The sequence below is a fragment of the Grammomys surdaster genome, unplaced genomic scaffold (genome assembly GCF_004785775.1).
Source record: "Grammomys surdaster isolate TR1022 unplaced genomic scaffold, NIH_TR_1.0 213, whole genome shotgun sequence".
NCBI lineage: Eukaryota > Metazoa > Chordata > Mammalia > Rodentia > Muridae > Grammomys > Grammomys surdaster.
In genome coordinates, this window is record NW_021604658.1 from 2,072,192 (window position 1) to 2,088,595 (window position 16,404).

Below are 16,404 nucleotides of genomic sequence, written 5' to 3' on the forward strand. Positions count from 1 at the left end.
CTTGAACTCCTGCTGGAATTACAGGCCTATTTTAGACATAGGCTTTGGAAGGCCTTTTAATTTGGGTACTGTGGTTGTGTAAGTCAATGTCTGGAATTTATCATTACTATGCTACCTCTTATTTCACATAGATGGCAAAAATATGCATGCAATGAGGTGAAGTGTAGTCTGTCATCAGTAATTGATAATGAGTTTTTTTTTTTTCTTCCCTTCTTGGCCTAGTTTGCTTGTTTTTGCACTAGGATAGACCTTGGGGTCTAGTGAATGAAGCATGGGCACTCTACTTATAAGTTATATGCTAGTTCATTAGTTTTGGCTTGCCTTGAACTTAATGTATAGCCTAGGTTCACCTTGAATTTGTGGTCCTCTTGCCTTAGACACCTAAATAGCTATGATCACAGGCTTGCTTCATAGTTTGAGCTGATTCATAACACTGAATTTCTGTGTTGGTTATCAAACCCAGGCAAGCATTCTGCCACAGTTACACCCTTGTCCCCTATTCTAATTTTCTTTTTGGTTTTTTGAGACAGTGTCTTTCTATATATAGCTCTGGCTGTCCTGAAACTCACAATATATACCATGCTGGCCTTGAACTCACAGAGATCCCCCTGCCTCTGCCTCCAAATGCTAATTAAACATGTGAAACTCCATGCCCAGTTTCTTTTTGAACACCACTGTGTGAGTCTGGGTGTGCATGCCACAGTGTTCATGTGGAGGTCAGAGGATGACTTTATGCTGTTTTCTCCTCTTGCTTTTATGTGGGTGCTGGGCATTGAACTCAGTTTGCCAGGTCTCATGTTGGGAGCATCTTTATCTTGCATACGGAACCATTTCAACAGCCCATAGTACTTAAAAATAAAAATGTTTTGTTTATTTGATGTTAGTGTCTTTGAAATAGGGTCTTCTGTACCACAGGCTGGCTTCAAACTCTTTATATGCCAGAAGCTGGCTGTGACCTCCTGGTTGTCTTGCCTTCATCTTCCAAGTGCTGACGTTACAGGTATGCACTTGTACACTTGGCTTTCTTAAAAGAAACTTTATGTTAGAGGTTTCTTTTCAAGCTAGGCATGGTTGTGTGTGCCTCTCCGGCAGCTGGGGTAGAAGGATCATGGGTTCAAGGATACCTTGAGCTAATAGCAAGACTTTGTCTCAGGAGGATTGCCATGAGCCTGGCTTTACATAGAGCATGTAGAGCTAACAGATTAATATGGGTAGCTACATATTAAAGTCATATCTCAGGAAAAAAAGACTTTTCATTGAAAAGTTTTAATTAATAGAACAGAGTGACACTTATTACAGTTCCATTTATTTAAGGCTTCGAAGATTTGTACCTATTTTTGATTAGTGACTATGTTCATTACTTTCTTGTTCCCTAGTGTGCTTATGGAGTTGCCATTTAGGCAAATAGAGAAGGGTCCCTTAGTGTTAGGGATCTAGGCACAAAATGACTCCTGCTGTAGTCTCCAGATCTGGGGGCTTACACAGGAGGATCACTGCAAGTCTGACAGAGTGAGATACTGTTGCAGACAGCAAATGTTTCTTACCACTGGAACTCTTGGAGAGTTATGGGTAATGTTATCAAGACTCTCCATAAAAAGAGAAAGGAGGAGTGATGTGCATTCAGGGTCACTCATGCCCTAATCCCCAGAATCCATGTGTGAGCTGGGCATACAGCAGGAGCATTTGTAATCCTAGCACCCCTGTGGAGAGGTGGAATGTAGAGAAAGGGGAATCCATGGACGCTCATGGGCAGCTTAGCTTGCATACACAACAGAAAACAGAAACAAAATGACCTTGTCTCAAACAAGGCTAGGACCAACACCTAAGGTTATCCCCTGACCTTTACCCATGCCATGAATGCACCTGCATTCACACATAAATGTACACACACGCACATACACACACATACACACACACACACACAAGTGTTGTGCACATGTAATCCTAGTGCTTGGGAAACTGAGATGGTGGGACTCTCAAGTTCAAGGGCAATATGGTGAGTTTGAGATGATTGTAGGCTACATAGTGAGACCCTGTCTCAAAAAAAGAGGGGGATCTATTACTATTCTTACTGAGGTCCCTTCGCAACCTGTTTTTTTTTTCTCCAGTTGATGTCTGGTGTCTAATGTTCATGGGATAGGGAATTACTATCTATCTTTCCATTATGACATGGTTGCTTTAATGTTTTACTTCACAGTTCCTAGATGGATAATAGTCACAAATTAGAATTTAGGAAGGAGAAATATTTTAAAAGAACACTCTGGAAAATTTTCACTTATAGTTTTAAGCTAACTAGTTTTAGTCAAGAAGCCATTCACAGGACTGGGGATCTAGAGTTCAGTTGGTAGAGAGCTTGCCCATCATGCATGAAGCCCTAGGCTTGACTCCTTGTACGCTATAAGCTGAGTATCGGCCTCTATCTGTAACCTAGTACTATGAAGTAGAGGCCAGCGAATCAGTAATCTACAGTCATCTCTAGTTATAGAGCAAGTTCAAAGCCAGCCCGGGTTACATGACACACTGTCTGAAATTTTTTTCTAAAAAGCCCATCGAGAGGCATTGAGGTAACTTGGTTGATGACAGTGCTTGCTGCCTGAGTTCAATCCTGGGATCTTCACAGTGTCAGGAGAGATCACATGTAACTTGCCCCCTGACCTCTGTATATGCAAATTATGGTATGTGCACTCTCACATACACACAAGTTTTTGAGACGTGTAAGTTAACAAAAATTATAAATTGCATTTTTTTTGTGTATCTGTATTTATTCTCACGCATACATGCCATGGCAGGACAATAATGTAAGTCTGTAGGTCTTAATGCATTGAATAGGAATTTGCTTTTTCTTATCCGAATTCTGTCATCATTATGTCACATATGTCATGCTTCAATTAAAATTGAAAACTAGTTTATATAAGTAGGCATTATTCAATTTACCAGAAAGTTAGGACGTCAGCTTAAGTTTTTCATGGGCTTAGGTCAAAAAATAAGGATTTTATGTAACATTATTAGAGCTAGTTCATCAGTAGTATATTATTATTATAATACATAAACTTAAAATACAGAGTTTCAGCTGGCAGTGATTTAATTTTAGCACTGGGGAGACAGAAGCAAGCAGATCTTAGAGTTTGAAATCAGCCTGGTCTACATAGCCAGATTCAGGACAGCCAGGGCCACAATGAAAAATTCTGTCTCATTAAACAAATGAATGAATAAACAAACACAGTAATATAGTGTTTAGGTAAAGAAATTAAAATGTCAAAAGCAATAATTTTGCCCTTTTCTGCATCTGGGCACAGAGTGAATGTCTTGGTAGAATGTGTGCTTGTGGCTATTTTAAGGGGTCTGTTTTGAAGCCTTAAAATATTTTACTTGGTCCCAGCTGTAGTTGGGAAATACCTGTGAGCACATGGTCTTCTCCCCTTGGGAACATGATGCTCTATCTCTTGTGATGAGATGGATCCTTCTGTGGTCCTTTGTACTGACTGCCTTCTTTGTAACTCTCTACCCCCACTTAGGGTGAAGGAAGTGAGTGCATGCCATGCTTTGCCATCTGTTTGTTTGTTTTTGAGATAAAGTTTCTCTGCCCTGGAACTTGCCTTGTATACCAGGCTGGCCTCAAACTCAGAGATCCACCTGCCTCTGTCTCCTGAGTGCTGAGACTAAAGGCATGTGCCACTACCGCCCAGCTGGTTTTACTATCATAACAATATCTTAAGAACTTACTGTCTGTGTCAGTTTATTGTGCATAGGATAAATATTTATTTTTCCTTTTTTCCCTCCCAGGCACTGGAAGAAGATCCATGGCCAAGGCTTAACTCTAAGGACCATATACCTGCCCTTGTTCGAAGTAATGCCTTCTCAGAGAAGTTTTTAGAGGTTCCAGCTGAGATAGCTCGAGGGAGTATCCAGACTGTAGTGATGACTTCAAAAGACTCAGAGACACTTGAAGAAAATTGCCCCAAAGCCCTGACTTTAAGGATTCATGATTCTCTGAATAACACCCTGTCAGTTGGCCTCATGCCAACCAACTCAACAAATACTATCATGGACCAAAAAAATTTAAAGATGTCAACTCCAGGTCAAATGAAAGCTCAAGAAGTTGAAAGAACTCCTCCAGCCAATTTTAAAAGGACATTAGAAGAATCCAACTCTGGCCCCCTTATGAAGAAGCACCGACGAAATGGCTTAAGTCGAAGTAGTGGGACCCAGGCTTCCAGTCTCCCCCCAGCGTCACAGCGCAGGCACTCTGTCAAACTGACCATGAGGCGCAGACTCAGGGGCCAGAAGAAGATGGGAAATCCTCTTCTACACCAGCACCGGAAACCAGTGTGTGTGTGCTGAGATGGCCTGGGAAGTGGGGGATCTCCCTACCTGCGACTCGAGGGCTTTTTAAACTTGGTGCCGAAGTTGAACATTTTTAAGGGGACAAAATAAAGAGTATACACTTTGACTTTTTGGAATTTAACAGTTTTATTCTGGCCTTGTACTTGCCTGTATTATAATGTGAATTTTGTAGATGTAGGGAATAAGTTGCTATAAAATGTGTGTAAATTTGTATCCTTTACAGCTTAGTCTCTTATTCTGACACATAGTAATTGTGACAACAGGGCTAATGTTGAAGAAAAGTCAGAAGAATCTTTACGATTTTAAAAATGTCTTTAAAGTTTTTAAAATGCTTATTATACACTTGTATACCCCCCTTGTGAAGAACACATGACTTTTTAAAGAAAATTACTAAGCAAACTGGAAAAGTGAAGTATTTTCATAGTGATCTGTGCTCCACTTAATGTTTCCTAGGGACCATTAGTGTCTTTTTAAAATTACATTTTATTTCACATTTCATAATTCAGAAGTAAACCTTTCATAGGAAGAATACTGAGCTGTGCTAACGTAGCTGATTTTAGTCTCCTTGTCGCACTTACACTATGCACTATCCCTTAACTTCAGTAGCATTCTTCTAGAACAATACATCTGCTGTGCTTACTGAAATCTCTGGCACGGAAGGAGGTGTGTTTGCCTAACACACCATGACCAGTCGTCCCATACCAGTGGCATTAGGCCATATAGTTACTCTCTTCTAGTGTTTGCTTAAAATATGTGAAGTTTTTCTTGCTATTTCAATAACAGATGGTGCTGCTAATACCCAACATTTCCTAAATTATTTTCTATCATACAGTTTTCATTGGTTATATGAGTATGTCTATCCAATAAATCAGTGAACTGATGCCCTTATGTTGCTGGTGTTTTGTTGGTGACTCTTCATGGTAGGTACCAACAGTCAGATACGTGATGTAACTGTGCTTTCCTGACTTGAAATACATACACTACTCATTTTAAACAACTAAATATCAACATGATTCAGTTATCACTTCTAAATGTTCAGTAAAACTCTGGCTTTATTCCTTGGTGATACAATCAAACCTAAAGGAAATACCGAAGCTCTAAGATTCTATAGATGTGGCATGTGTGCAATTGCGCTCTTAAGAGTATCTTAAGCTCTTGATTTGGAACAAGAAGCCTCACCGAGGGCGTTGGATGGGCCTGAGTTGGGAGAGTGCTTGCCTAACACACAGGAAGCCCTGGGCTTGATCCTACTGCTGCATAAATTGGGTATGTTGCACTCAGGACATAGAGGCAGGGAGATCAGGGATCCAAAGTCATCCTCAGTTAAAAGTTTTAGGTTAACCTGAGAATCATGACAGTGTCTCAAAACAGTAGTGGATAAAACAAAACCAGAGAGATAAATGAGGCTCAGGAGAGAGAAAAGGACTAGGGGTTTAGTGTGAGGGTTTAGTGTGATTGTTTGCTTGATAGGTGCAAGGCCCTGCATTTAAAAAAATAATTAGGACTTGGGGATTTAGCTTGGTGGTAAAGTACTTTAAGGTTTGGTCCTCAGCTTTGTTGGAGTGAGGTGGGGGAGAGAAATTCATTAATATTTTATGTGTATGATTATTTTGCCTGCATGTAAGTATGTGTACCATGTATATGTTTAGTGCTCTTAGAGGTCTAGGAGGGTGTCAGATCTCCAGGAACTGGATTTAAAGGCAAGTTGTAAACCAGTAAGTGAGTACTGGAAATCAGAAGAAGACCCCAGGAAGACTGGCTAGTGTTCTTGACTTCTGAGCCATCTCTCTAGCCATAAGGCCCTGCATTTGATCCGTAACACTAGCAAAACGAAGACTGACTTGGATATGCTATGCTGCCTACTACATTTGGATACTGTCTCCTGGGATGGCACTGTTGAAATACTGAAACTTTTAGGAAGTGGACCCACTAAAATGACTTTGGGAATGCTCTTAAAGGGAATTTTAGGACCCTCTTGATAATTATTAAATATGCTAATTGTGTCTTTATGAATGTACCCTGCAATTTTAGGTCAATCTTTCAGCTGTCTTTCTTATCTGCCACTACCCAGTCCTGAATAGTTCCAGTTAAATTCTTTTGGTTGTCTGACCTTGGATCTGTAGGTTTGTACTATTTACCAGATTTAGGAATCTTTTAGCTATTAGCAACGTTTTTTTTTAAAAGTTTTTATTGATTCTTTATAAGTTACACATCATGCACCCCAGTCTGGTTCATCTCCCAGGGCCCTCATGTTCACTCTTCAAACTTGCAGCTTTCTCCACAAATTTAAAAAAAAAAAAAAAAGGAAAAGAAAAAACAAAAGCATAGAAACTATCTCATTGTGGAAGCTGTATCCTCCTGTTGCCCTGTGTCTATGCCATGGAGACCCTGCAGCTTTGGATCATCAGGACTGGTCCTTTTACACATCCCAACTGTTTGCAGATGCTTGGGATTTTGGGGTAGGCCAATTCAGAGCTCTAGATCTGGGCCTGGGTAGTAGCTGAGGTGGTTATTGTGTGAGCTTTCTCTTATCTGCACCACCAGGGTTAGCTATGTAGAGGCAGGGTCAGCTCTCATTCTCTCGTGCCCTCATGAGAAGGCTGGCTCACTGCTGCCTTCATCAGGGCCAGTTTCACGGTGTTGCCCAGGTGAGGTGCAGGACCTATGCCCATCCAATCTAATACCACATTTTTTTTTAAAGATTTATTTTATTTCATGTATATAAGTACACTATAGCTGTCTTCAGACACACCAGAAGAGGGCATCAGATCCCATTACAGATGGTTGGGAGCCACCATGTGGTTGCTGGGAATTGAACTCAGGACCTCTGGAAGAGCAGTCAGTGCTTTTAACTGCTCCAGCCCTAATACCACATTCTTATGTTTTAATTTCCCTCCATTTTTCTTTGATATATTCTTTTAAATTTTTCATCTGCTTCTAACTCATTTACTTATTTTGTGTGTGTGTTTTGTTTTTTGATTTTCTTATGTATATTGCATTCTGTCTGCATTTATGACTGCAGGCCAGAAGAGGGCACCAGATCTCATTATAGGTGGTTATGAGCTACCAGGTGGTTGGTGGGAATTGAACTCTGGAAGAGCAGCCAGTGCTCTTAACCTCTGAGCCATCTCTCCAGCCCTCATTTTCTTATTCTTTGAGACAGTCTTAGTATGTAGGCCAGACTTACCTTGGACTTGCTAGCAACCTGCTTCAGCCTCTGGATGCTGGAGTATAGGCATGCACTACCACAACAGGTGGGTACTTTAGGGTTTTGATTTGTAGTCATTTGAAAGGTAATCTAAGTCACTAATAAGTCTTACACATGCTCAGCTAGTAATTTGTTGAAATACTTGGTAACAATCAGAACAAAGCTAACTCTGAAAATGGAGACCATAGTCGTGGTTAAGAACGAAGTATCTGGCCGGGCGGTGGTGGCCCACGCCTTTAATCCCAGCACTTGGGAGGCAGAGGCAGGCATATTTCTGAGTTCGAGGCTAGCCTGGTCTACAAAGTGAGTTCCAGGACAGCCAGGACTACACAGAGAAACCCTGTCTCGAAAAAAACAAAACAAAAAAAACAAAAAACAAACAAACAAACAAACAAACAAAACCAAAAAAAAAAAAAAGAAGTATCTGGATGTGGTGTAATGTTTACCAATAGTCTCAGAATCTTGGGGGTTGAGATAAGATCAGGGGTTCAAGTTCATCCTCAGCCCTTTAGTGAGGTCACCATGCTCACCAAAGTCATGTGCTATCACAGAACAATGCAAAAGGGTGTATACAGCTTATCAACATTATCTCAGACTGCTGATGAAAGAAGTTCCAAAGCAAATGAAGTGGGAGTGTTCATTCTGTTTTCCTTTCTCCTTTTTCTTATTTTTTGAGGTAGTGTCTCACCAGATAGTATGGGCTGGCTTTAAATTCACTGAGGATCTGACATCCGATTCACCCAGGTCTCAGCCTCCTAAGCACAGCAATCACTCGTGTGAGCCACCAAGACTAAGCTATGACTGTGACGTGTTTAATCAGATTGAACCTCATGAAGGCCAGGCTGGCTTCCAACCTGCATAACCCAGCGTTCAACATGTAGCCTTTCCACCACTGCCCTTCTCTAGCCTGTGACTCTGTTCCCAGCTCTGGGTTTGATCTTTCCCCCCAACTGCACTCCCCCTCTGTCCACCCACACACATAATCACATTCCCCTCAAGAACTGGGGAATAACAGACCTGGGAAAAACTAAAAATGACACAACCTTCAATGGGAAAAGATTCTCCTTTTCAGGGTGGCCATTGGGGACCCTAGCACCATCTAGGTTCATGTCCCCTTCCTCGTGTCTACTGCAAGCACATGATTACCTATTTCATTTATATATAGTTATGTATATTAAGGCCTTGTATAGTAGAGACTGTCTTGAATTCCCTATGTAGGGAAGAATGTCCCTGAACATCTGGATTTTGTCTTTTCCTTCTACAAATAAGGACAGAGGAGGCCTTTTTTTTTTAATCACCATGTATTTATGGGTGTGGGGCGGGATGCTGTTACATGTTTGGGGGTGTGGTTAGAGGACAACTTAATTTCTTTTTCTTTGTAAGTCCAGGGGATTGAACTCAGGTGGTTAGGCTTAGCAGCAAGGACCTTTACCTGCTGAACCATCTCACAAGACCTGAGAGGTAGTTTTGAGACCCCAAAGGGTTAAACTAGAAGACAAGCTGTACCAGTTCATCACATGGATACAGCAACTGCCCATTTTCTGCCAATCTCAGGAAACCCTAGAGACCCTTCCAGAGACAAGTCTGAGAGAACCAGAAGAGGAAAAAAAATCCTTTCCTGCTACTATTGTGGTCAACTAAGACATTTAAGTCATGGGAATGCTCTTAGCTACTGGGCTGTATGCCTCCCCTGGGTCCATGTCCATAGTGCAAATTGGAGACAGACAGAAGCAATGCTCTCATTCATAAACATTCTCATTCATTCCCTCGTCTTTTGTTTCTAAGCTATGAAGAGCTCGATAAGGAAAAAAGTCCCTAATCATTTGGGGAAATGATGTGGTCCTTTGAGGGGAGGGAACCTCAGTTGAGAAAATGCTTCCATAAGGTAAGATTTGGCTATTAGGCAGGTCTGTAGGGCATTTTAATTAGTGACTGGGGTGGGGGGGAGGACGCACCCTTTGTGGGTGGTGCCATATCTGGACTGGTGGTCCTGGGGTCTATAAAAAAGGTTGAGCAAGCCATGAGTAATAAGCCAGTAAGCAGTACTTTCTCAAGACCTCTGTACCAGCTCCTGTTGCAAGGTTTCTGCCCGGTTTGAGTTCTGTCTTGGCTTCCCTCAGTGGACTTAGGATGTATATCAAATAAAACCTTTCTTCGATGATTTTCTTTTGGTCTTGATGTTTCATCACAACAAGAGTAACCCTAAGACATATGACCCATGGAAAATGACTTTTTTGGTCTTGACCATGACCCCAACTCTTGACACTGATGTCATGCCTAAAAAGTCTACTTTATGTTTCCTTTAACCTGTATGATAGGCAAATGTCCTTTTACTCATTCCTTGTTTGTCATACCTAGCTGCCTATTCCATGTCTAGGCAGGAACATCACGTCCAAACTCCAGGCCCATTGATGATTTTTAAAAATAATTATACTTTATTAAAAAGATTTTTCGGGAGGGACAATATTCTCAAACTCGGTGGCACTGGACTGGCCTAGAACTTGCTATGTACTTGCTGGGATAATAGGCATGTTCTACCGGAATCCCATTAAAAGATTTAGGCACAGTGTTAATAGGTGCTCAGGGGAAAAATAAGGTAAAGGTAGGAGTGTGCGTGTGGGTTTCTCAAGCAAGAACTCCCGGTCTATGACTAGTTGAGACTCCAGGGACCCTCAAGATTCCTCCAATCCCATCTTGCAAAGCCTCAGTCTTCTTAGAATCTCTATAGATCCCTGTATTGCCCAACAAGTTCCCTTCAAAGTCTGGGGCCTCTCCATTTCCAGATGTTCAAGAACATCTCTTCCTACGACAGTAACCATTAAGAACCCCAACAAAATTTCTTACAGGCCCCTTATTCAGATCAACATATACTCAGCGGCTGGACTGAACACGGACTGTCAGCCTAGACTCCCGGAAGATAAACACAGCTCCGCGGGCGGGGCGGAGGGCGGGCTTGGACAGTCTGAGTGGTCAGATAAAAGTGATTGGCAGCTGCCACGTCCACGTGCTTTTAGCTTCGAATCAGCTGTCGCGAGAATTCGATGTAAACACACCAGTGTACCTGGCTTCGGGCTCTTCGCTGGCGACTCCTGCCTGAGGTCCTCAGGTGTTTGGTGCATGTAGCGTTTTCTTAAAACATACATTCCACCAAGGTGCCTCTTCCAGGCCCGCAGACACGCCTGTCTTTTTCTCCCCTGCTGCCTGCGTTCACAACCGAACCTGACCAACCCGCTTCACCCGAACTTCCATACTGTTGTGTTTTCCCTCCAGCCCCAGCGGATTGGATAGATTCTGAAGGCGGGTCCCCCTCTTTCCTACTTGCTGGTTGGCGAAGCTGACCTCCAAGGGCGGTGCCGCGCCGGGGCCAGTTTGCTCCTGGGATTGGCTGACGCGGTGGTTCCGCTGAGGCGTGGTAGGAAGTGGTAGCCGTCAATCACGAGGGAGACTCCAAACAGTGAGCCTGGAGCTAGAGAACAGCGTTTACCGGCGGAGCGGCCGGTGAGAGGGCTGGCGGGTCCTTGGCTTGGGGAAGGTTTGGAGAGGGAGCGAGACAGGCAGCATGAGGGAACAGGGTTTGACCAGCTCCAGTTGACGGGGGAAGGTGCTGAAACTGGAGGAGAGCTGGGCAAGAGGCCAGAGGGCGGCCGGGGGCAGTAGTGGTAGGGCTTTGGAGGTGAAGTGTGGAGTGTTGTTCCCGTGACTTTAGGGAGAGTGGGGCCCGAGGGGCTTTTGAGGAGCTGTTCTCAGGTGACAAGGCCTTTAAAGGACAGAGGTGGGGAGACTGGTTCGGGTAATAGAGGGTGGAATGAAGATGAGGGTACTGAGGGATCTGGTGAAATGTACTGCCTAAAAAAGGGGTAGCTGGACTGGTTGGGACAAGGGGCGTTTGGGTTGTATAGGAATGTGGAGATCAACAGTTTGGAGAGTTTTCATATGAGGTGGTACAGTGACCCCTTTTTAAAAGTGATGCTTTTAGGCTGTGGGCTTTCCTGAACCTTGTAAGAAATCTTTAGTCCTGTTGTCAGTCCCCCTTTAACCTTAATTGAGTAGACTCTATACTCTCCAAACCACCTCTGTGATTCAGAAGCTCATTAGATAGTCAAGGACCAGGACTTACTTAGACCGTGGGAAAAGCCAGGGGCGCCTTATATTATATCATATGAGTTTATATTTCATATTTGTTTACACATTGGTCATTATGTTATAATAGCTGGAGGTTAAGATATTATTTAAATGTGGCTACCCAGTTTTACTCATTAGTCCTTAACATATTTATCTGAAGGCACAATGGTATCATGTTACCTGTGTTTGTTCTTAGGCTCACATAGGCCATCTGGCCTTTACATCGTGGCTGTGCCCTTAAGGTTGACTTTGAACTCCTAATCCTCCTGCCTCTGTTTCTCAGGCATGCATATGGATCACCACCAATGACCAGCTTTTATTATTATTATTATTATTATTTATTTTCTAAGATAAAAGTAATACTAAGAACCTCAGGCTTACATCACCCTTGAACTCATGGCAATTCCCCTGCCTCAGCCTCCTGGGTATTGGGATTGCTGGTATGTTATGTCACACAGAGCTTTATTTTTGTTTTTCTAAGTGACCCTGCATTATAGAGTTCCCGTTTAGTTCCCCTTCTCTTATCTTTCTAGTTTTGAATTATATAGCAAGAAAGATTCAGCAAAAGAGTGAACTGTTTTGACTTTCAGATATTGGGCCGTTCAAGGCCAGCCTCCATTACAGGGTGAGACCCTATCTAAAAAAAGAGAAGAAATCTCCTGGGTGTGGTGGCACACACCTCAGTCTGGCCCTCAGGTCTCTGGGAGTTCTAGGCCAGATGGAGCTAAATAGTGAGTTTCTGGGAAAATTTATAGTATGTCACAGTTTAGGAAAGAGATATTTAGCAAATAATCATATAAAACTCTCCTTCCCAACACTAACGGTGGATATTTTTTTCTTTTATTCTGGAAACAGGTCTCATGAATGAAGCAATGGCTACAGATTCTCCCAGAAGACCCAGTCGTTGCACTGGCGGAGTCGTGGTCCGCCCTCAGGCTGTCACGTAAGCTGAAGAAAATAGTGTTCTAGAAGACAATTCCCACTCAGAATATCTGATGAGCTGGGTGGTGGTAGCACTTGTCTTTTATACGAGCGCTTGGGAGGCTGAAGCAGGAGATCTCTGAGTTTGAGGCCTGCTTGGTCTACAGAACAAGTTCCAGGACAGCCAGGGCTACATAGAGAAATCTCGTCTGAAAACAAACAGCCCCTTCTCCAAAACTCCCAGAATTTCCTTTTGGATAGTTCTTGCTTTTCCTTTTTGGTTTTTTGAGACAGGGTTTCTCTGTATAGCCTTGGCTGTCCTGGAACTCACTCTGTAGACCAGGCTGGCCTTGAACTCAGAAATCCACTTGCCTCTGCTTGCTTCTATAAACATGTTTTGCTTTTTGGCTGTGCAGGTGAAATGAATGTCACTGTCAAGGCCACATAAAGGAACAATTGGAGGATTAAGCTCACGTATTTGACACCCATCTATATATGAGGGTGACTATGTGAGGGTTTGGGGTGCATCTCAGTGCTAGAGCACTTGCCTAACTTCAGGGAGGTACTGAATTTGGTTCTTAGCATCACCAAAAGGTAAAATCTGAAAGTCAGTGTAAAAACTTCTAGTTCTACAAGTTAGTGGGCCATTCAATTAGTTTAGAGGGTCTTTGTTTGTTTGTTTTTTGTTTTTTTTTTTTTTCGAGACAGGGTTTCTCTGTGTAGCCCTGGCTGTCCTGGAACTCACTCTGTAGACCAGGCTGGCCTCGAACTCAGAAATCCGCCTGCCTCTGCCTCCCAAGTGCTGGGATTAAAGGCATGTGCCACCACTGCCTGGCAGTTTAGAGGGTCTTGATCAGTATTTGAGATAGAGTGAAATAAGACTTGGGAGCATAAGTCAGTTTGAGTGTTCTAGCATATGCGGATCCTGGGTTCTATCTCTAGCACCACAGACAGACACAGACACATACAAAATAGTTAGATTTTTGATATGTGCAGAGTTATACTTTCGTACTTATGTATAAACTTACTAAACTGTGTTGTAAAAGTATCTCTTCTAGATCTCAGTTTAAATGTTACATGTGTATTTAGAGGGGATATTTTAGTAGTGACAAGGCTTCACAAGAAGGTAACATTTTGGGATTGTTAGATATCTCAGTGGGTACGAGCTTGCCTGAGGATCTGAGTTTGATCCCTGGGTCCCACATGATAGGAAGAGGGGATCAGCTCCTCCAAGTTGTCCTCTGACCTCCATGTCCAGGGCCCATGCCCCCGACACACACGCACCGATTCTAAGATTGTAAGAGTAAAGGGAGCAGTGGCACCGTATTGTGCCACCGAATTTTTAAATTCTTTAATAATTTGAAAATTAAACCCTGTGTGATGTCTCCAAGCAACCCCTTGAGCGTCTCTAGTCTCTGATACAGGGAAAACCTCAGCCTGTCCCTCCTCTGGCTGATCTGTGGCTGAACTAAAACCAGAGGGCAGGGGCTGCCTTTGGACTCCGGGTTGAGGAACTCGAGGACCTGAGTGATTTTCCCAATTAACCTCACTCTCTCGAGACATCTCTGTCCTTAATTTTTGTAACTGATTAATTAAGTCTCAATAGTCTTTCTCTAACTCTATTTGTTGTTTAAGCAGAGAAATTTTGTCCTGTAACTCCTTTCTGGGATCTATAACCACCGTCTCTATAGTAGGAACATCTGGAGGTGGAGGAGCAGAGAAGTAGATAAATAAAAAATAGTATAATTTAAAAGTTTTAAAAGAAGGTTTAACATTTTGAATTTATCTTTAAGGGCTAGAATTTGGACGCTTGGACTCAATGGTGCTTTTTTGGCAAAGACAGAAGAACAAAGATAAGGAATAGGCAAGCTGCTTTTTCTTAGGGATTTTTAAAAAAAAGATTTATTTATTTTATGTATATGAATACACTGTAGCTGTCTTCAGACACACCAGAAGAGGGCATCAGACCTCATTACAGATGGTTATGAGACACCATGTGGTTGTTGGGAATTGAACTCAGGATCTCTGGAAGAGCAGTCAGTGCTGAGCATCTCTTCAGTCCTTCTTTGGGATTTTGAGATAGGTTCATGTTTGTTTTAACACTTTTTATATAGCAGAGCTGATCTTGCCTTCATCTCTCAAAGCTGAGATTCCAAGCTTGCGCTGCCAATCCCCACTCCCAGATTTACTCCCAGATTTTTTTTTTTTTTTTTTTTTTTTATTGAGACAAGTTATTTCTATGTAGCCATGGCTGGCCCAGAACACACTATAATGACCAGGCTGGCCTCACAGAGGTTCACCTACCTCTACCTCCAATTGCTGGGATTAAAGACATGCACTGGCATGCCCAGCCATTTTATTTTTTAATTTTAATTTTGGTTTGTTTGTTCAAGACAGGGTTTCTCTGTGTAGCCCTGGCTGTCCTGGAACTCACTCTGTAGACTAGGCTGGCCTTGAACTCAGAAATCTGCCTGCCTCTGCCTCCCAAGTGCTGGGATTAAAGGCATGTGCCACCACAGCCCAGCTCATTTTATTATTTTGAGAAAGGATTTTTATGTGTGACCCTCGCTGACCTGACACTTACTCAGCCCAGGCTGTCCTTGAACCAGTAGCAATCCTGGCTTAGCCTTCTAGGTGCTGGGATTACAGACATGTGCTATGCCATCTGTTTTTTTTTCTTCTTCTTGTTATTTGTTCATCTTGTGTTTTTCAAGACAGGGTCTTACTATGTAGCTATGACTGTCGACCATGCTGGCAGCAATCCACCTGATTCTGCCTTCTGAGTGCTAGGGTTAAAGGCATGGGCCATCATGTTCATCTGTCTTTTATTTTTTAACTGTTTTAGTATGCAGTCCATGCTATCTTCAGACTCACACCAGTCAGCTGTCTTCTCCTTTCATAGTGCTGGGGTTACAAATGCAGGCCATATTTTGTGTGTTTTAAAATTCTCTCAGCAAGCAAGGGGCAGTGGCTCAGACCTGTAATCCTAGTACGTGGGAGTCTGTCTAGTGAGTTTGAGGGCATCTTGGACTAGAGAGAAAGTTCTAGGCTAGTCTGGGCTATGTAGCAAGTTGCTGCCTCAAAAAAATTCCTTGGAGGGAATAAAATTTTAGATTGTTTCCTTTAGGATTTAGTATATTACAAAGGACAGTCTTCACAGACTAAAACGTGTATGTACACAGTGATATCACAGCGCTTCTGTATTCTCTAGAGCTGAGTTTCTTTGTGATATTTGCTGTGGCATCAAGTTAAACATGTCATTAGCTGTGAGTTTGGTTGCTATTTTCGTCATCCTTTATAGGTGAGGGAAACAAAGCAGAGAGGAATTAACTTGTCATCGGGAATAGCCAGGATGGAGCCCAGTTAGTGAGTGGGTCTTCGGTGACTTGTATTCTCATTTAACATTCTCTGCAACCCTACCATATGGTGTTTACACCATAGTGAGTATTTTTCATTACATAGATATTTTTAGGGTTAGAAATAATGATTTTGCACACAGCATCCTGTGTTCTCTTGACAGATAATGCTTGAACACCAGCTTCTCTCTTGTACCGGTTAGCAGGTTCTGATGTAAAAGGTGAATATGAGAGATAGGCCACCTCCCTTAAAGGAGCCTATATTCTGCCTGGAGAAGTAGATAGGGATGCTGTCTGGGCCTTGGTGGAGGGTGGAAGGGAATGCATGTGTAAGGGTGTCCTGAGGAAGCCACAAAGCAGCTGGAAATGTGGGGGAAGGAAGGGGTATTAGAAGAAAAGGAGCAAACACAAAGGTGTAAGACTCTGCTTCAGGGGGAGGCAGAGGCAGGCGGA

At 42.7% G+C, this 16,404-nt stretch overlaps 2 protein-coding genes across 9 annotated transcripts in view; both read left to right on the forward strand.

Annotated features, from left to right (window-relative positions):
* Ppm1d (protein phosphatase, Mg2+/Mn2+ dependent 1D) overlaps nt 1–5,232 on the forward strand; it is a 36,178-nt gene extending 30,946 nt beyond the window's left edge. The window contains exon 6 of the mRNA XM_028772482.1: nt 3,784–5,232. Within this exon, the coding sequence (XP_028628315.1) occupies nt 3,784–4,341 (558 nt within the window). The 3' untranslated portion in view covers nt 4,342–5,232. The remainder of the gene's footprint in view (nt 1–3,783) is intronic.
* Nucleotides 5,233–10,915: 5,683 nt separating this feature from the next.
* Bcas3 (BCAS3 microtubule associated cell migration factor) overlaps nt 10,916–16,404 on the forward strand; it is a 460,531-nt gene continuing 455,042 nt past the window's right edge. For 3 of the 8 annotated variants that reach the window (XM_028772412.1, XM_028772411.1, XM_028772415.1), the window contains exons 1-2: nt 10,916–11,050; nt 12,530–12,617. In XM_028772412.1, coding sequence (XP_028628245.1) covers nt 12,535–12,617 — 83 coding nt within the window. In that variant the 5' untranslated portion in view covers nt 10,916–11,050; nt 12,530–12,534. The remainder of the gene's footprint in view (nt 11,051–12,529; nt 12,618–16,404) is intronic. The other 5 variants (XM_028772409.1, XM_028772413.1, XM_028772416.1 and 2 more) reach the window with 2 other exon arrangements.